Here is a 19,966-nt window from a genome sequence, read left to right as displayed (position 1 = left end):
CTAGGTATGGTAGGAGCCGTGAAGTGACAGTAGGCAGCGCCGTACCGGACTGAAACTTGAAGATTACGCACTTATTACACCTAGCCATGGATTTTGTTCTAGCTACGGTGGCTACTGCTTCCAATGCAAAACCACAGAGATAGTTATGCTATCCATATTTGTGCAGTTAGCCAAACAACAATCTTGAGTTAGATCGACTAGCGCGGCTTCGGCGAAACCGAAAGTTGTCTTGAACGGTCGTTCTGCTTCTTACTCGAGTTATATCGCAAGTTTTTTACCTAATTAAAATTTTTATCTTACGTAGGAATATTTTGTTTATAAAACATGCTTTAAAATGCAGCCAGTTGAGACTGTCTTTAGAAGTCACCGGAAGGTGCGCTGAGAGCGCGCTTCATAGTTGAGTCTGGCAACGTTGAAAGTAATTGGGCTATAAATACCTTTTCGCGGTTTTTGGCCGCATTCATTCCCTTTGTCGTCGTTACGGTTGTGTGCAAATTTCAACTAAGCTATGTCTGGTCGCGGCAAGGGCGGAAAGGCGAAGGCTAAGGGGAAGTCGCGCTCTTCAAGGGCCGGTCTTCAGTTCCCTGTTGGCCGTATCCATCGGCTACTGCGCAAGGGCAACTACAGCGAGCGGGTCGGAGCCGGCGCCCCCGTCTACCTAGCTGCCGTCCTGGAGTACCTGGCTGCCGAAGTGCTCGAGTTGGCGGGAAACGCGGCCCGCGACAACAAGAAGACCCGCATCATCCCACGTCACCTGCAGCTTGCCATTCGCAACGATGAGGAGCTGAACAAATTGCTGTCCGGCGTCACCATCTCGCAAGGCGGCGTGCTGCCAAACATCCAGGCCGTCCTGCTGCCGAAGAAGACCGGCCAGACGAGCACAGGCACCAAGCCCGGGAAGAAAGGACCAAGCCAGGAGTTCTAAGGACTATTTTTTTTTTGTCGCATTCACTTCCTGCCAGTGATTTAGCGGCAAGTTTTTTGTGCATCGTTCATTTCATCTTCATTATCAGCGGTCATTTTTGGACTGACATTAGGCCTAGACTGAACAAATTTTTTTTTTTCTGCCGTAGTCAACCTACAGCTGCGATTTCTTTTCGTCCTATGTCAGTGCTTCAACCAATTGAAGTCTTCATTTTTCACGCAGAACCTCGTGAATGCTGTCCAAGGGTGCGTCATGAATTACGAAAAATAAACATCTTCAACAGTTGATCCTGTGTATATTTTTTTTTCTCCCTTCACGACGCTGCAAGTGTCGTTGAACTTAGCGGTAAAATGCACGAAGGTATAATTTTGTGCACTGCACAACGCTGAGTTTGGCGCCGGCGCCAGTTGCAGCTTTTGAGTCGTCGCATTTTCCAAATAGTTGGACTGTATTTCTAGGGTATTGCATTTTGCTGACGGTGCTGCAAGTAGAAAGTGGACGACAATGCCAGCAAGGGTAGTCAAATGCGGAATAATTGGTTACGTGCTTCGCTGTCGCGAAAACTGCTGTCAGCCTGACAAAAATTTCCCGGGAAAAATCAATGGCTTCTGCTTGCTTGCTGCCCGTTCGCGCCATTTTTACGTGGTTCGAACTAGTTTCAGCATTCGAATACATTTCGCGGACGTCACTGTACGACTCTACTGCACAGATGTTCAAAAATAGATTCAGCATTCGTGGCACATTTGCATCGAGCCGCGCTTTCTCGTCTCGATTAGTGTCCGAAATATTTGTGCGGTGCTTATTTTGAAGTTTTGAACAATCGTCGTTGCTCGTCACATGATACGGATGACTTTGTTTTTTTTTTTTACCGCCAGAGGGCTTTGACGAGGCGTGCGCCGCTGGAGCCTGACGCTGCCTGAGGTTGTTTGGGGAACGGGGACGGCAAGTCGTGTGGTAAAGTAGATTACAGTCTAAAGTTCTTCAAAAATTTTTTCCAATGGTTGAAATGAGTGTTATGGTGTCCAAAACAGCGCTAAGTGTAGCTGCCGGGGTTTGTGGCACCCTTTTCTTGGGGTACTGCATATATTTCGACCGCAAGCGCCGAAGCGATCCACTCTTCAAGCAGAAGCTCAGGGAACGTAAGTTGCCTCCCAAAACAGCGTCATGCTGCTGGTTTGTCCTCGATTTCTCGTTTTTTTTTTACCCTGTATGCTTTCAAAAGCTTGCCATGTGGGCATAAAACGGTAGTTCACGGTTTAACGCATCTCGTCCGTCGAGAGCGGCGATCCCACGTGGGAATTGCCGCTTGAAGTTACGCAGCGCAAAAAGCAAACGCGTTAGTGAATTTACTATCTGCCTTTCAGGGCGTGCCAAGGCACAGGAACAGAAGGAGCAAGCGCGCAGAGGTACCGGAAAGGTAGGAAACAATAGTCGAATGCATTGTGTCCCTTTTCCCGGCAAGCCCCTTGACTACAACTCATTTGCGCAGCTTCCGGACCTGAAGGACTATGACGCCGTGCAAAAGTTTTTCATCCACGAGGTCCAGATGGGCGAAGAACTGCTGGCGCAAGGTAAAGTATCGCTTGACTCTTCTTTTCCTGTGAACAGTTGTCTGGATGTCGTGACTGTGCTGTTTTATAGCCCTGGCTGGCTGCCTTGCTGTAGGCCCAGCCGATGTGTGATTAGCGGTTTGTAATCAGCATTTTTCATGGAATGACAGCATTATCATGTGGTCGATAACGATTAGTGTGGCCTCGTCGCTTTTGTTACCTTATTTTGGATTTTTGCGTATGCCTTCTCGTGGTGATTTTGACGCTTTTGCAACAGGGGTAGGCTCGTCATAGCAGGCTTGACATTTTCAGGCACAAATTCATTGTCTTGTGTTGGGATCGTGTCTGCATCACCATAACTCAGGAGCTCCTTTCAATTATATTTCGTACCTGAAAGTTCTCATTACATTCTTCTTCGTAAAGCAGTACAAAACTCTGAACTACTGGGTCATATATTTGCTATGTCATATTTCATAACTGTAACAAGGTGTGGTGAAGGATAGTGTTGCCACATTGACAGCTCTTGCAAGGTGAATGTCACCCGTTAATAATTAGGGGGTATTATTAACGATGCGCCCTTAACGGTGCGCACACTCCCAGACACCCTTAGAGTGAGTGGGGGTAGCTGTTCCGGTCGCAAAGGAGATGCCCTCGACTTGCGTGGCAAGCTTAGCCGGAATTCAACTACTTTGTAGTGACAGAAGGGGGTGGTCGTTTGGTGCCCAGCGGTCGCTGGTTCAAACCAGAGTAAGGATCGGAGTCAGAACTAACAAACAAAACACAACAATTTATGCACAGCAAGAGACGATACAAAGGAATACACAAGATCACTTGAAATACAACAGACGAGAGGTTCACAGAATAACAAATGCTAAGCATGCAATTACAGAATGATTCAATAACACAGGCTTTACAACAGATCAAACTCGAGAGAGTTACATAAACAAACACCAAATTGTTCACCGGGCACTGTTGCAGTCTGACGCCTCAAGTATCACGATGTGGCCGCCATACGAGACGAGCGCCGCTCCCTTGTAGGTCCGTGGGCTTGCCAGCAGCGGGTGATCCCTGGGAGTCCAGCCGAAGCTCAGGCGAGCACGTCGCAAAACACTGGCGAACTGACTGACTGGCTGACTGACTCAACAAGCGGCGCGGTCGCTTTAAATAGGACGCGCCGCGTCTCTTTGTTAACACGCGCCAAAGCTAGCGCGCACACACACATAGCTTCGCTGGTTATAGCTCCCTCTTCTCCTCCCGTCGAGCCGCGCGTCGTCATTGGCTAGGTCCCATAGAAGATGCTGGAATTTTCTGGCTGATTCCAGTCCTATGAACCACCGTCCTCCCCAGGCAATGGGAAAGAGGGTGACGGCAACGCGTACAAAGCTACGCGCTCTCCCGCGCGGGGAAGGGGGCTTTTCTCTCCATGCCTTCCACGCGACGCCGTGCGGGCCTCGCGCCGTACCTGCTTGATGAAAATGGGCGCCGATTTCGTGACATTGCCCCTCCCTTAAAGAATATTGTCCCACAATATTCACAACAACCGCGAACATCGCGCGCACATGCATGCGCTCACAATTGTATGGGGCAAATGTTCACATCACACATAATGCACAAATTACACAAACTGTAATAACACATTACAAAATTCACACATCAATGCCATGAAATTCACCAACGTGACAACACACTGCCGTCGAATACACAGGAATCAACAACAGAAGGACACAGTTATTCGAATGTGAAGAGCACAAACCTAGGGCATGCTTTCGCCTATACAGTTAAAACTCGATTTAACAAAGTTGAGAGGAGCCGTGAATTATTTCGTTAAATCGAGAACTTCGTTAAATTGAATAAGGCATTTCTTGGGCACATAATTCAGTACATTCGATTACAGTAAAACCTCGTTAAAACGTACCCGCTTAAACAGTACTTTTGTTTTAAAAGTAGTAAAGTCAAGTCCCCGACTGAACACCCATTGAACATAATGCATTTTGCATCTGCATAAACCGTACCAGCTTATCGCGGTCGTATCGGTTAGCACGTACCATTTTCACTTTTCGTCGCACTCGCGCGTGACGAATTCACGCCGGTAGCACCGACCCAAAGGACGATTCGGCTAGCGGCGCAACAATCTTCCCTAAATACCGCCGACGGGACGGCAAGCCACACAGCTAATGACAAATTGGCGCCAAAGTTGGTAATCATACAACTAGCGCAATCTTTGGGGGTCCGTATGGTCATCGTCATGACCCCCCGCGCTACTTTCGAGTGGGTAGCGCCAGCACCACGACCGGCGCAGCTAGCGCGTATGAAAAGAAACAACAAAAATTCTTACTCGACAAGAAAGGCGACGGGATGAAGATGCTCCGCGCTGTTACCGCTGGCTCGCAATCAATATATTTTGGGGTGCTGTCTACAAAATAGACCAAAAATTAACACTTTTTCACCTTTATTTCTCGAAAAAAAGGTTCGTTAAATCGGGACAGATCACGGAATCGGTTTCGTTATTTCGGGTTAGTCAAAGCATTGAACCCAATGGGCGTCTGAGGGGGAATTAGGATACCTTCGTTAAATCGAGATTTTCGTTAAATCGGGTTTCGTTAAATCGAGTTTTGACTGTATTTCCAAAAACGGCTTGTGGTTTTTCTTTCGAACAGGTGAGCCCCTCTCAAACTACCTAGCGCGCCAGTTCTCTTTCTTACGAAGCACTGGCACTTCTTTCTGACGCGTGTCCTGCTGTTCTTCCTCATTCGCGCTTTGAGCTTCCTTTTCTTTCTTCTTGACTTTTCTGGCTCCATTTCACCTGACTTGGCAGGTCTGAAGTTGTTTCTTTTCATTTTCACTTTTATTCGCACCTTTGGCCGAGGAACGTTTGATCCGGTTTTACCCGCATAATCAGAACATTGTTGTCTGTAAGGAGCGTCTTTTTGAGAACTTTGTTCTCCCTTAATCCTTTTAATTTTCTTTCTTTTCTTTACGACCTTCAGTCGTACTTTCTCAAAGCAGGACTCATTTTCAACTAGAGACTCATTATCCTCACTTTTGGTTACATCCTGTTCCCTAAAATTTTTGTTAAACTCTTTTCTCGCAGTGCAGTTTTCTCTTTCTGGCGGTTTCCGTTTCTTATCTGCACTGTCATTCCCAACGGAGGGAAATATTTCGTCCTCCTCAATGAGTAAAGCCTCCTCGTCAGTCGAACCGTTCCTGGAAACCGGTTCTTGCATTTCGGCAAGAATGCTGTCCTCAGCATCAGCTCCATCTAAGCTTTCGGCATCGCTGTTATTCCACAGCTCTTCCTTTCCGTCAGTCATGCGACCAGACGTAGAGCTAGAATATTGCGCTTCCTCTTGAAGTGAAGAGTATATGCATGAGCCTTCTGGCTCGATAGTTGCCGTTGCAGCTTCTCTGCAACCTGTCGTCTCGGAGGGCACAATATCATTTTTCTGAGAATTCTGAGCTCCAGTTAGGTCATCTGACGTTTCTGTTGCAAGAACACGCTGATCCACAACCTCATTCTGGCTGCTGGAGCCAGTTTCTACAGTACCTGTGGCTGTCAATGTATCGCTTGGTTCACTGTACTTTCTAATATAAGGAAAGGTAACCTCCGGAGGCTCAGTAATACCTTTCAAACGCCGAACTTCAGCCAGCTTTTTGAGAAGGATATCTCTCTCTTTTAAGAATTCTTTTTCTGCCTGCTTCCTCAGCCATTCTTTTTCTCTTTCGGCTCTCTTCCTGAGCCATTCTTTTTCTCTTTCTTCTTCTTGTCTCTTTGCCTCTGCTTGTTTCCTGAGCCATTCTCTCTCTCGTTCTTCCCTTTGTCTCTCTCTTTCTTTTTCAGCCTCTTCTCGAACCTCCCTTTCTTTTCGGTCCACCCATTCTCGCAGTTCAGCTCCTTTAAGACCTTCCTCTAGGCCCAAAGCAATAATCTCTTTGAGATTCATCTTCGATCTGAACTGCTTAATGCTAATACATAGCACTATCAATGGACCTTACACAACCGCTTCAGCGCGGTACCTCACACTATCGCTCTGCTGTTACACTGTTTACGACCTCTTCGTAAACTCTTCCAACTCGTTCACCGTCCTCTGAGCTTGAGTGCACCAAACGTCCTGTCGCGGACCCAGAATAATTGTCACCCGTTAATAATTAGGGGGTATTATTAACGATGCGCCCTTAACGGTGCGCACACTCCCAGACACCCTTAGAGTGAGTGGGGGTAGCTGTTCCGGTCGCAAAGGAGATGCCCTCGACTTGCGTGGCAAGCTCAGCCGGAATTCAACTACTTTGTAGTGACAGAAGGGGGTGGTCGTTTGGTGCCCAGCGGTCGCCGGTTCAAACCAGAGTAATGATCGGAGTCAGAAGTAACAAACAAAACACAATTTATGCACAGCAAGAGACGATACAAAGGAATACACAAGATCACTTGAAATACAACAGACGAGAGGTTCACAGAATAACAAATGCTAAGCATGCAATTACAGAATGATTCAATAACACAGGCTTTACAACAGATCAAACTCGAGAGAGTTACATAAACAAACACCAAATTGTTCACCGGGCACTGTTGCAGTCCGACGCCTCAAGAGTCACGATGTGGCCGCCATACGAGACGAGCGCCGCTCCCTTGTAGGTCCGTGGGCTTGCCAGCAGCGGGTGATCCCCGGGAGTCCAGCCGAAGCTCAGGCGAGCACGTCGCAAAACACTGACGAACTGACTGACTGGCTGACTAACTCAACAAGCGGCGCGGTCGCTTTAAATAGGGCGCGCCGCGTCTGTTTGTTAACACGCGCCAAAGCTAGCGCGCACACACACATAGCTTTGCTGGTTATAGCTCTCTCTTCTCCTCCCGTCGAGCCGCGCGTCGTCATTGGCTAGGTCCCATAGAAGATGCTGGAATTTTCTGGCTGATTCCAGTCCGATGAACCACCGTCCTCCCCGGGCAATGGGAAAGAGGGTGACGGCAACGCGTACAAAGCTACGCGCTCTCCCGCGCGGGGAAGGGGGCTTTTCTCTCCATGCCTTCCACGCGACGGCGTGCGGGCCTCGCGCTGTACCAGCTTGATGAAAATGGGCGCCGATTTCGTGACAGTGAAACAGTCTGGAGGGCTACTAATTGCCAAGATGGCTTTTCTACCCAGTTGTTGAATGCAGGATACTGAAAAGTCAAATCTAGAGCTTCACTATGTATTGCTCATAAGCTGCTGTGCATAGTCGTTTTGTTCCCATAGGTATTTTCATGATCACAATAGTGCAGGACGTGGAAGTGTGTGGCTGACCTGCGTTCCACACCATCCAGTGGCAAGCACCCGCTCTCTTGTCCCTCGCAGGCGGCTCTGTGCCCTCACTCTTATCTTGCACCAGCTGTTCATAGATAAGAACTGGCATCAGGTGGTGCTTAAATAACTTGCTCAGCAAGACACCCCACGTTAAGCATCCACGCCAGCCACTGTGATCGCCAAAGGAGACTGCATACTGCCTTTTTATGGCGCGGAAAATTTTTGCAGAATGGAAGAGAGTGTGTAATCATGCATTTCTTGCTTTCTGCTTGCTCTTGTGCTCATCACAGGCATGCCTCTCAGTTTTCATTCCCGGTAGACTAATTGGTAGCAAGACACCACTTTGATCACAAAAATGGTTCGAGTACCAGGGAAAACAAGGAAAAAATAATAATACGTGAAGTATTTTGTTTGTGAATAGTACAGCAGAAATATTACATGACAACAGGTTCTTCAGCTATGTTTGCGGAGTTGGTTTTGACTTGACGGTACTCATTGATTGTTGGTGGTTTGGTGTAAACAGGAGGAGGCAATATGTCGAGGCCGAGTTCATGGGATACAGCGATATACTACACGTCAGTGAAGCAATTAGTCGTGCCGGAAGCAGGAAGAAATGGGATGTAAGCAAGTCATAGCGTTTGTCAAGGAAAGAAGAAAAAAAGAAAAGCTGGCAAGCAAGAGCAGTCACACAAGTTGAATATATTGCTAACGTCCCATGAAACGGCACTGAGGGATCACAACGGCTGGTGCAGATGCTTACTTCACGAGTGCCTCAGTGCAGAAAACATTGAAGTGCCACCCATTGCCAGTTGCTGTCTATTGCACATAATGGGGGTGAAGATACAGAGCTGCCTGCTATAGACGAGGGAGTGGCCGCTTTCCATTCGATGGTGTGGCATAAGATGGTGTGGAATGCAGCTTTGCCACGCACGCCCTGCATCTCACAATATCGTGATCAGGACAGGGCATAAGATGCCAAAGATAATGTGGCACTACGGTTCTTGTCCGTGCCTGGTTAATGCACTTTAAACCATTGAGCAGTGTTGCCTAGGCGCTGTGAGGTACGAGGCCCTTTTGAGATTTCTTCAGAGATGCACAACTTGCCTGCTCTCTGTGGATGCTGTTGCGTCTGTATTGGTTGTTTCATCATCCTTATGTGAAAGTAGTTTGCCAGTATGTTACGTGGTAGACATCTGCATACATCATTAGACAATGCCTTCTACCTGTCCAGGTATTGAATATCTTTTTTTTTTCTTTTTTTACCATTGAAGTCTTATTGCAGGTTTGAGGTAGGTGGCTGGAACTTGTATTTTGAAAGACGAGTAACATTGCTACCTCGGGGTTTATCTTACATTCCAAGGCTTTGTTTTATTCCACAGACCCTTGCTTTGTCTCTCTTCTTTCGTGCCGAAAAAAGGCCCTACAGACTAAGCAGAGGAAATGTTAGTAGTAATGTAGATTCAGTGCTGCTACTTCTTGCCTGGTGAAGGGCAAAAATTTATTCTTCATGTGGCTAGGTTTGTGTATGCGATACCAAGAAATGGTGTTCTTTCGCTAGTACTCGTGCATTCCGTAGCGGCTACCTGGAAGCCCGCAGCGGAACCTGGGTTGCTTGTTGACAAAAGTCGTCTTGCAAGTCAAGGTGTAAAGTTTGTTGGGGAGCGTTCAGAAATGCCACAAGTACACCTGACATCAAAAGTTTCAGGGGCACGCAACTTGCATTCCCCTTGGTATTATCGGGAAATTAAACGTGTAGACTGCACTTTAATGCGAGAAAACTGCTAATAATTTGTTATTTTGAAGTTATCTCTCCAGACCGCATGAAAATGCAATTTTTTTCTCGACGTGTGTGCCCCGTAAACTTTTGACAATGGGTGTACATTACGGGTGCATTCTACTTTGGCAAAGTGAAAATGTAATTAATCTCTTTGTGATTGACACTTCAGTATGAAATGCAAATGTGTAGTGGTCTTGTCCTGGTTTGATCAAGATGTGGAAGTATATACAAACAATACTTAGATGTTATTTTATGTGCTTGCATGCTTCCTTTTTTTTCATCAAGTAACTCCTGAAATGAAGCTGCATTTTGCTGTTGGCTTAACACATGACACGTGTGTGGACTGTACCAGCTCACAGTTAGGTTTTTTTGAATGTTACCTTGGTGTGTGTTTATAGAGTTCAAAAAAAGAAGGAATTCTTGTTGCTTGCTGCAAGGGGGAGCACATGATGTGATCTTTCAGTTTCTCAATTTCTTGCCTGCTTATCTCGTGCAGGTGACATTGAGAACGGTGTCGAGCACCTGAGCAGTGCTGTGGCCGTGTGCGGCCAGCCCCAGCAATTGCTGCAGGTGCTGCAGCAGACCTTGCCCCCGCAGGTGTTCCACCTGCTCCTGCAGCGCCTACCAGTGGTCTCACAGGTGCAAACTCTCTCTCTCTCTTTTGCACTTTGAGGAAAAGCTCAAATGTTTACAGGGCCTTAATTATGCCCTCTCGTTACTTGACCAAAACGTGCCAGCATTGTCAGGCTCATCAGTGTTTCTACTGTTGCTTGATATGCTGGTGGTGTCTATATTAAGTGCGGATCACTTACCAAGTACTCTCATGCAGTTATGTCAAGCATTTCCCCCTCCCCAACATGTGTAGCATGTAGAGGGCTGTTAAAACTGTGCTGTACTTATGTTTATTAGCTTCAAATAATAGCACTTGGCTATGCACAGGGCGAAGGGTGGGAATTTTGAATGGTGTTCGAAGTAGTGCGTGGTAGCATTTGGCAGGATAGCAAAGTAAATGTGCGATGTTGTTTTTGCATTTGGGAGGTAAACGTTTGGTTTTGCCAATCACTGGGAATTGCCTCTTTTGTTAAAATTATGCGTACTGTAAGATGGGGGTTCAGTAGAGGTACTGGGACCCGAGTAGCAGTGACGAGAACAGTTCGTGGACTGCCAGTCGATCACACGTCGCAATAGGGATGCCGCTGAGGACAGTACTCAATCTTCTTCGTATTCGCAAGTTCTTCATCTTTACAGCACTGTTAGTTTCACTGGGTTCCCCCAGGGCTTTAAATGATAATTTTATGTTGCCTTTATAGTATGCACTGTTTGTTGTAGATAACTTTGCTTTTGTGAGATTTAACTGTTTCAGTAATCACATAATTGCTGCAGTGCACCCTCCGTGCGCGCGGTTACTTTCGGATAGCTGACCGCGCGGGACCTTAGACTGCGGACTGAAGCGATGGCTCTTTTGATTATAAATACGAGCAGAGCTCGGATTCGGACTCTCAAGAAGTGTCGAGCAGTTTTTTCTTATATTATCCTCATTTATCTAATTTATAATCATGTTGATAATGGTGATGATGACCTTAATTAACGCCTGCAGAACACTGAAATGTGCATTTTCCGCTGACTAAGTTATTTGTATAGAAATCATGATCAAAAATAAATCGCTATGCTCGTTTTCTGAAGCCAAGCCGACACTGGGGGTGCGTCTTGGCCAGAAACGCCCGGCAGCGAAAGAGTTAAAGCCTTGCTAGCATCAGTGGTGTGCCCCTTGAACGCATCCACACCAGCACCGAACGTGGCCTCAGCAGCACACCTGGACGCCGGAACCAAATGGTGCGGAGCCAGTTGTTGAACATGTCTGCAGTCATCCACCCCTTTTCAATACAGCGGATGATCAGTCTTCTTTTTTAGGCAATGTCTTCCAGTTGAAGATAATGTAGGGGGCAAGCCTTCTAACCGTCTGCAGTACAAGCTAACATTAGGGTCACCCGTTGCTTCTCTTTTCTCGTCCGAACTTTCACGTCTTTAGAGCCAACTTTTTGGACAGTCTAGTTGACCAGCATGTCAAAATGCATCGGTGTTTGAATAGCGTTGCCTATTTGTCCCAGGTTGTAGCTGTGTTGGTGTCGCAGCCCAATGATGTAATGCTGAAGTGAAACTAACTTCTCTTCAAAGTCTTCCGGAAGGCCTTAACACACTGAAGTCCGGCGGTGGAGTGAGAATCCTGCGTGGTTTAAAAACGCTTAACCCAGCCTTTGCTTGCTTTGAAAATTGTGTGTATAATCCCATGCTCACGGACCAATTCCCTGGCTTTCATCTGTAATCTCGACAGTGACGGCAATGCATCTGTGACGGCAACGCATAGTGCTCGCATTGCGGTCTCATAAAGGCTTTCCGCAAATTTGAACATGCTGCCATACTGCTGGCGTTTCGCAGCCACCTGCGCGCGTTCACCTCTGAAACATCGAAGTGCCTGGCTGCTTCTAGTTGTTTCTGGTCTCGTTCGCAGCAGCAACAACTTTTCGCTTGAACTGTGCCGTATAATGGCGCCTGGCTTCACTCATCACGAAGAATGCGCAAACTAAGCAGTGTACACGCCACGGTGTCTCCGACATAGAGAAAGAGATGACTCACGCGCTATCACTGATTTCGCGGCAAGTGACATCATATCATTTCGAACCAATCACTTGGAGCCCTTCTTTCCTCGCCTCTTCGTTCTCTCTCCATTTCTCCACGCCCTGAGCCGGAGGAAGCACGCGGGCAGAAAAAAAGTAAAAGAGAATGACAGAACAACGGACGCTACCCAGTCGGGCCCTATGCTAGGGGCATAGTGGTTAGGGGATGTGGGCGACCTTGAGTGGGTTTCGGGAAACCACGGCCGGCCGTTTGTTTGTTTTTGTTGTTTTTATTTTGTCGCCAGGCTATTACTGTAGCTTCTCATGCGCTTTTCACGTAAGCTTTTTCTTTCGTCGCGTGGACCGATCTTCTGTCTTCAACCCGGTTTTCAGACGGTCCCGAATCATGTCGTCTTATATTCGAGTGAATACAGTTCTGTACTTTGCCACGTAAATACCATCGTGTGGACAATACAAGCCATTTTTGAAACCTGGCTGAGGCAGAGGGACGCCGAATTCACAAGGAAAAGCATGAAGGTTGTGCTTATCGTAGACAACTGCGCAGTGCATGGTGGGGTGCAAAGTCTGAATTCTATTCAGCTGAAGTTCCTCCCTGGGTACACAACAGCCATACTCCAGCCTATGGATCAAGGTGTCGATCGCAACCTAAAGATGTTTTTCCGTTGCCACATCCTGAGAAGGATGGCGCTATGTATGGACAGAGATAAAGTGTAAAGCTTAGACTTTCTGTCTGCCATTCACATTTTGGCCCTTCCATGGGATGAAGTTGCCGCAACTGCCGTCTAACAATGCTTTTGTCATACGGGCTTCTCCATGGAAGCAGAGGCTACAGATCAAAAAGAAACTGCGGATGTTGCAGAAGCGAAAGTTGTTAACTATGCAGGATTGTGAGGTTATTGATGATGACATATTACCTGCCGTGAGGACACTTCGTCCAACATTATGAAAGGAGTCGAAGAAACATCTGGTAATGAAAGTGAAGAGACTGGCCATGGCAACAACTCAGTGTCATTGAATGAGGCAAGTCAGGCAGTGGAGGTGCTTCAGCGGTATTTCCGCCAAGAGCACACATGTAGCTTAATAAGCAGGATAAATGCATATTTGATGAAGTGGCACACCAGCCGCATTAAATAAAAACATTTCGTCTCTCACAGGCCAGGAAATAAGTGAAATAGAAAAAGGAGGGGAGGGGCTAATGACAGTTATTTTATTTTTGAAAAATGGGCACCTCGCTGTGCTTTAGGTAAAAGAAACAACAAAGTTCAGTTGCCTGGTCAGGAATAGGCTGTACTTTTCAGTCGCATGAATTAAGCTTCACTTGTAAGCATACGTGCCGACTTGATGTTTGACATAGCTTTGCAGCAGCAAGGGATGCTATATCTTAAAGTGTGGAGCTGATTCACACAGTGGCTCGGAGGTGGCTGACTGTTGTCCTTGACTGCACATCAGACTTGTAACACTTCCGATAAAGAGAGTAGATGTTTGCACAAGCGTGTGCACCTGAACATGGAAATGATTATTGCGGCTTGGTGCCACAAAACTGAAAAAAACTGTCTTACGTGCAAACAGTGCAACATTACGGGACGCATTTGTCTTCGGGCTTCTTTTGTAGTGGGCTTGCGGATCGCATGGTGCACAAGCATGCACGCATGCCTGCATATCCTGTGAGTGGCGATTAGCGCTCCAGCGAAGAAGGCAAACAAGCGCTGATCACACTGAATGTTATGTTGCGAGATACGACGTGCATGGAAATGAGTTTTGGGAGGAGAGCGGAACAGGCAAAAGTGTGGCACGTGCGTGATCCGGCAATCTGAAACCGCTTCTAGCCTATGCAGTGCGGAGCAACAAAAGAAGTGCGACAGGAACAAAAGTTTTAGATCCAGGCTTCTCAAAACTGGGTGTCATATAGCATTATTTGCCTAGTTCATCTTGCGGCTTGCCGTTGTTCTCGTGCCTTCAGTTTGCAATCTAACGATGTGCGGATTGCAGTGCAGCTAAGCACTTTGTCTCGTCAAGGCCATCACGTTAGAGACAGTATTCCAAAGGTGTCAAAAGGAGCGTGTAAAACAGGTGGTTGCACTTGCATTAATCTATCGGTATTTTCCGAGGTGCCTTATTGGATTATACCAGCACTTTGGCACATCATTGGTGCATCATTGCTCCAACACAAAGCGGCGGCAGAAACATGTTTGCTACGAAACTTCAGAAATTGGTCGGGTTCATGACATGGAGCAAAGCATCACTTGTGGTCTATGCTGATTGCTAGCAGATGACTGAGATAGATTTATTGGAGAGAGTCTTGTTTTAGTTTCTCATAAGAGGACCGTGCCAAACATCAGCGAATTCCTATCAGTATATAGTTCAAATTGATCTCGCTGCGAAAAGCCTATGTTACTGCTGCCACAAGGGCTACACAAAATATTAGATGTCGCAGAGGTGGAACAGAATTCAGAGGAGGCGAGGCCTGCCCTAGTATACCTTTCCAAAGGGTGTCGCAAGGAAGGAGAAGATATAGGCAAAAGTTATATAAAACTTTCCTCGGAAAAATGTGAGTGTAGTGTGCGGTATTTGGAGTTTATTGTCCCGAAGCTGCAAGGGCAACTAATGCTTCAGGCTTTTTAAAGGGGCCACTTCCCAACCCAGACTTTGCCTTTGTACAAACGCTTTCCTGTACTCAATTTGTACTCGGTGTATGTGCTGAAGGAAAGCAGCCAGAAAGGTGGCCAGCTTAATTCTTCACTCTACGAGTATTAACACTCGGCTGGAATTCCTGATCTCCATCTGCTACGGCTGGTACAATAACCTCCACTGGCGCGTGAAAATATGCGTGAGCGTAAGACGGGGTGGTTGCAGGAGTGAGGGCTGCCAAAAGTGTGTTAGTGTTGCTAGCAAGCAAGAAGTCCATAGCTTGAAGGAAAAGATGGATGCCCTTTGTTTTCCTTTCACTTAGCTGGTGAGAACTTGCAAAAAGCTGCAGACATCAGTCGTTAAACTGCGCAGCCCTTGGTCTGTTTGGATCGTTCATTAGAGGCCGATCTTGTTTTTGGGTTGTTCATCGCATGGAATGAACAAAATTACATTGCTGCTGAGAAGCTCTGGGGATGGGTGAATAGTAAACTCATACATTACCTTCAACTGCTGGGAAGTGCATCTTCTGTTCCTTTTATTACCGCCTCAGTACTTTCACAACATACAATCTGAAAGTTGATTCGTGACTCATAGTCTGGGATAGAAACTAAGTAGGATTTTAAGGACAAAAGTACAGTTTGCTGCCGACGGTGAATGACTGCCTGTTATGGGATTGTCAACGCCTGGAAAGGGTTAGGATGGGAATGAGAAAGAGCGAAGTATTAACAGGATTTTTGCAAAACTCTAAACCAGCTTCCCTTAAACCATTTTTTTCTTTTTTTTTTGTACCAAAACCAACCAAAAGGGCTCTTCTTGAGGCCACACTGTGCTATTTGTTGTGATGAGATAAGCAGCATGTGTCCCCCTTCTGCGTCAACTCCTGATGGTCGCCACTGTAGGCAGGCTCAGAAACTGTTATTGAAGGGACATAGAAGTTAATATACACGGCCACCTAGCCTGAAAATTAAAGAATGTATATTTGGGGACGAAGGAAAGGGAGGGTTGTCCGACACCTCACTGTGTTCGCTGCTGAAGGGAGCGGACATCCGCTTGAAGTTCGCGCAAATTAATGGACTTCTACTTCGTTTTGTTTCTATGATGAATGAATATCATTTGGTGTTGACATTTTTGTGGTGAATCTTACTCAAGAAGAATGGGTGTGGTGCTGAGGCTGACTTGTAAAGCTGGCTCGTGATTTTGGAGGAAAGGCTGAAATTTAGGGGGCCGGCGTGGTCACATGTTTGAGACTCTAGCTCGTTGCTGTGTTGTGTGTCATTCATTCTGTGTCACCTTTTGTGTTGCAGCGCTTGGCAGACAGTGCTGGAGGCGGCCCCCCACTGGTTGAGGACGACGTTGAGTAAGTGGGAGTGACGTCGGAAGCTCATAGACCCCACCTGCACCGACTGAGGCCCGCAGAATTGATTGCTGCAGCAATACAAGCAATATATTTAGTCCAGTTGTGTGTGTTGTTTTAGTTGGTATGCAGCGGACATCCCTGCACCTTCAGCGTTGCTTTCCTTTGCATATTGCGCTGTAAGTCTTACTTGCATTCTCTGGACTTGTTTTCAATTTTCTCCAGCTTTTTCTCAGTTTTGTTTCCTTGTACCAAACTGTGGACAGCTAATATTGCAGCCCAGGCAACTTGGCTACTGACGGTTAGGTTTAGCAATGCTGTCCGACATTCATTTTACTCTAAGTGAAGGATTAGATATTTCATGTCAGTGGTGTAGATCGCATCTGTTGGCTTGGCCGTGGGTGATGTACCTGGAGTGGTGCAGTGTTTTGTGGTCCATGTTCTTATGAGTGGCATCACGCCGTCTTAAAGCGACAAATAGCACTTTAATTAACACTGTTGACCCGTTACGGTAATTGTTTGCAAATCTGGAGCAAGTTTTCCATTCTTGCCGTCCCCTTTCGGTTTATTGGTCATTGACCTGCGTGTCTACAAAACAGCTTCTGGTGGCTGGGTGAGAATCAGTGAAGCAACTGAGCAAAGAAAGAAAATGTGCACAGGAATTATGATCAGGAAGCAGACTGCCCTGCATGAACAAGCACGATAAAAGCCGTATATAAGGTGACAGCCTACCGTGTAGCATCTGCTACATCAGCAGTGTGCAGCTTAATTTTTCAGCCTGAGGAGATAAATTTTTTCATATGACACAATTATTTGAGCCAAGTGTATCCAGTTAGATTTAGGGGGGAAATGTGCAAATATGAGCAAAGTAGGGAATGTCTAAATGCAGGGAGTGTTTTATTTTTCTCCGCGTCTGTCTGCACATTTTGCACCAACTTCTGTTCTTGATAGACTGCACTATATGCGCGTCTATTACTGACGTGGCTTTCTTCATGCCTTTTTGTGTTTGGAATTTTGTGATGCTCCGCTGTGGTGGAACAGCTCCTGAATGACATTCAGACGGAGGCAGTTATCTTTGCATGCCTTGCCTTGCTGCTACAGTGTTTCCCTGTCTGAGTTGGCATTGTTGGCAAAAGGAGGCTTTGAAGCATTAGAAATGCCCAGACTAGATCACTGTTTACTTGACATTTTTGGCTGTTGATGATATAATGTACAAGCTGCAGTGTGTACAGGAGGTGTTCTATTCCCTGTTGTCATCTCCTGTCAACCGCTCTCTTTCTTGAGTTTGTGCAAAGCCATTTTAAAGACGGTTTTGTTTTTCTCAGTGAGTCATCTCTGAAAGACTAAATACCAAAGCGACCTGTTCTTTTTTTCCTGTTACATCCTTTCAGCCTGTTGTTGCGCATGTCATAAAGTACTGTTCAGAGCACATGCAACAGCTGTGTAAATATTATGACTTGACACGAACTATCATTCATTGCTGAAGTAGTAGTCACATTTGCTTTGAGAGAGGATGCACTGGTTCGCATAAAAGTACAGATTCTTTTATTTACAACACTGATTGTAAAAGCACGCAACCAAATAAAACCAGGACCGAGCATTTGATAACGCATTGTGCTTTGTTGTGTCGTGGCATGCCCTGCTCCGAGACCGTTCTGCTTGGTCATGATATGGATATGACATCCTTAGGTCGTCGCTATGTACCATTTCAACATGCTTTACTTATGCCATCACCACATGATACATCAGCTGCCCATCATCACCATGATGAGGGGATGTGTAAAAACAGCCAACAAGGTGACATATTGGCTTTGAAGGCACAGCGGGTCCATTTTGCCTGTGCCGTTGTTGCTTCTAGGCTTTGACCAAACGCTGACAGACAGTCTTACTTCTCAACCGTTATACTTCTCAACCTTTGTTTATGTGGCTGACAGTGTGGCTCAAATTCACCCTGATAGGACCAGTTAAGATGTTGCCCATTTGTACTGAAACAGGTTCTCAATTGCACTTGTGGACCAAGGCACACTGTCTGGTGGTCACGCATCATCTTATCTGTCTCGAATCGCCACGGAGTCCAGACTTTGGGCTTTGGCACGTTTCACTGGGAAGTCTGTGGCACATGCGAAAAGATCTTTGGCCTCAGCACACTGGTTGATTATCTCGGAGGCACGCTTAAAGGAGCTTCACAGTTCCATAGGAAGACACAGACCCTAAAAGCAGTCCAAGTCCTAGAAAGACAGCAGCCATGGAGCCGGCCATTTCCTGGTTCTCTGTTGATGTTGACCTTAAAAGAGGAAAGAAAATGAAGAAATAAGTTCTCTGGCATAGCAATTAAGTGACTGATGCACCCCTGCATATCAAAAGTTTGTATGAAGTGATCTGCATACATTTTAGGTAACCAACTAAATAATATATGATTGTGCTATAGCACCAAAGTTCTGTCTATGTTTCCTTTTTAACCCTTGCTGGCGATTTCATGCTCATCGTGACCTGAACGCTGTGAAATCTTGCCTATAGGAGGAGGGGCAATTTCCACTAATGTGGGTGCCAAAAATGCTCAGACATTCGAAAAATCTTATGTAGAGAGACATAGAGTCGGGAATGTGAAATGAACTAAGGAATTCGTGTTATTGGATGGCTCTACAGGCTGTGGTAGTTGTGGTATGGTTCTGGTGAGTCCCACTTTTTTTTTTTTTTTTTTTTTTTTTTAAATGTTACGTATACTCCATCTCAGCAGCTCTTTGCAGCACTACCAAAGCTACGATGAGTGCGGAGGCAACCATCTGGTGCTGCGGAATGAAGTACCAGTGCTGAAGTCATGCTGCCAACATGGCGGCGCGTTTCGAAGCAGGCCGCCTTGCTTCGGCATCAACTCATCATTGTTACTGGGATTTCATTGGTCAAAAACCGCACATCGGTTGTTCCTTTGGCCTCTTCTCAGCTGCAGCAACTGCCGTGAGCTTTAAATCCCCTTTATTTTTTATTTCAGCTGACAATTTTGTTCCCCTCAGACCTAAAGAAGAAAGTTGGTTCACTGCGAATAACCAGATGGCACCGCTAGGTTAAGATTGCCTAACAATTTAGTAACTGAAATGATGAAATATCTGATCTGTTTATAACAACGTTCAAGATATATAAAGGAAAAAAATTGGAGCATGGTAACAACTGTCACCACTCCGTTTCAAAAAGGACGCTCCTGTATTCTATCCATCCATCCATGCCATCGGGGCTTCATTCGCACACGAACCGAAAGTGTAGATGTGACAACAAGCAGCATAGTGTCACTCAAAATGGTATTCTAAAACTTCCAAATGTTCTTTTAAGGTTGGGTACATAGACACTATTTATACTCCTTTGCAACAATGTCTGCATACACCTTGAGCAGACGACGCAACACGGAGGAGCGCGCTTTATGCACTCTTCTGATTGGCTGTACAGGGCTCCTAGCTTTCACACTATTGCCAGGAAGTGATGAGATAGTGTATAGTAACTTACTGTGACAAGTGCAAGTCAAAACAAGCATAATAAATACATTGAAAATGCTGTGAAGTCATAATATGGATGCATAGTGGCCCAACAGAATTACTATAATTATTATCCTGGTGGGCTTTGTACAAACTTCTGGAAGTTTGAATAATTTGTCTGCATGGGATCTAAATTTGTGCCGAACAGGCTGAGTAGCCGGGCTGCTTACTACACCAAAGTTTATTATAGCAGGGTTCTACTGCATGTTGCAGAGGACAGATCCTCTAGTTAAATTAACATACTGCAGGCAGGCATGGACAAAAATACCGAAGGGTCTCGGTGAAATCTTGAGATG

General features: G+C 46.1%; 3 protein-coding genes across 4 annotated transcripts in view; 2 read left to right on the top strand and 1 right to left on the bottom strand.

Moving 5' to 3' along the window:
* The first annotated feature begins 451 nt into the window (after positions 1–451).
* LOC146175826 (histone H2A-like) lies at positions 452–1,212 on the top strand. The gene has a single exon (XM_084582179.1). The coding sequence runs from the start codon at positions 509–511 to the stop codon at positions 923–925; it is 417 nt and encodes a 138-aa protein (XP_084438305.1). The 5' UTR covers positions 452–508; the 3' UTR covers positions 926–1,212.
* Positions 1,213–1,805: 593 nt separating this feature from the next.
* Positions 1,806–17,758, top strand: LOC146175825 (mitochondrial import receptor subunit TOM20 homolog). Its single transcript, XM_084582178.1, has 5 exons — positions 1,806–2,064; positions 2,290–2,342; positions 2,415–2,496; positions 10,025–10,167; positions 16,097–17,758. The coding sequence occupies exons 1-5, from the start codon at positions 1,923–1,925 to the stop codon at positions 16,151–16,153; spliced, it is 477 nt and encodes a 158-aa protein (XP_084438304.1). The 5' UTR covers positions 1,806–1,922; the 3' UTR covers positions 16,154–17,758.
* Positions 17,669–19,966, bottom strand: part of LOC146175824 (equilibrative nucleoside transporter 2-like) — an 83,772-nt gene continuing 81,474 nt past the window's right edge. For both annotated transcript variants that reach the window (XM_084582177.1, XM_084582176.1), the window contains one exon: positions 17,669–18,430. In XM_084582177.1, the coding sequence (XP_084438303.1) occupies positions 18,319–18,430 (112 nt within the window). In that variant the 3' untranslated portion in view covers positions 17,669–18,318. The remainder of the gene's footprint in view (positions 18,431–19,966) is intronic.

Source organism: Amblyomma maculatum, chromosome 10, assembly GCF_055883805.1.
Source record: "Amblyomma maculatum isolate TAMU_Amacu chromosome 10, ASM5588380v1, whole genome shotgun sequence".
NCBI lineage: Eukaryota > Metazoa > Arthropoda > Arachnida > Ixodida > Ixodidae > Amblyomma > Amblyomma maculatum.
The sequence above is the reverse complement of the archived record's forward strand: the minus strand, read 5'-3'. Positions and strand labels throughout refer to the sequence as shown.

Bases quoted from the DNA above. Each gene is read 5' to 3' on its own strand.
- LOC146175826 (XM_084582179.1), top strand. From the start codon at position 509: ATGTCTGGTCGCGGCAAGGGCGGAAAGGCGAAGGCTAAGGGGAAGTCG.
- LOC146175825 (XM_084582178.1), top strand. From the start codon at position 1,923: ATGGTTGAAATGAGTGTTATGGTGTCCAAAACAGCGCTAAGTGTAGCT. The intron at 2,343-2,414 runs GTAGGAAACAAT...TCATTTGCGCAG, and splicing joins CGCGCAGAGGTACCGGAAAG to CTTCCGGACCTGAAGGACTA. The intron at 10,168-16,096 runs GTGCAAACTCTC...TTTGTGTTGCAG, and splicing joins GCCTACCAGTGGTCTCACAG to CGCTTGGCAGACAGTGCTGG.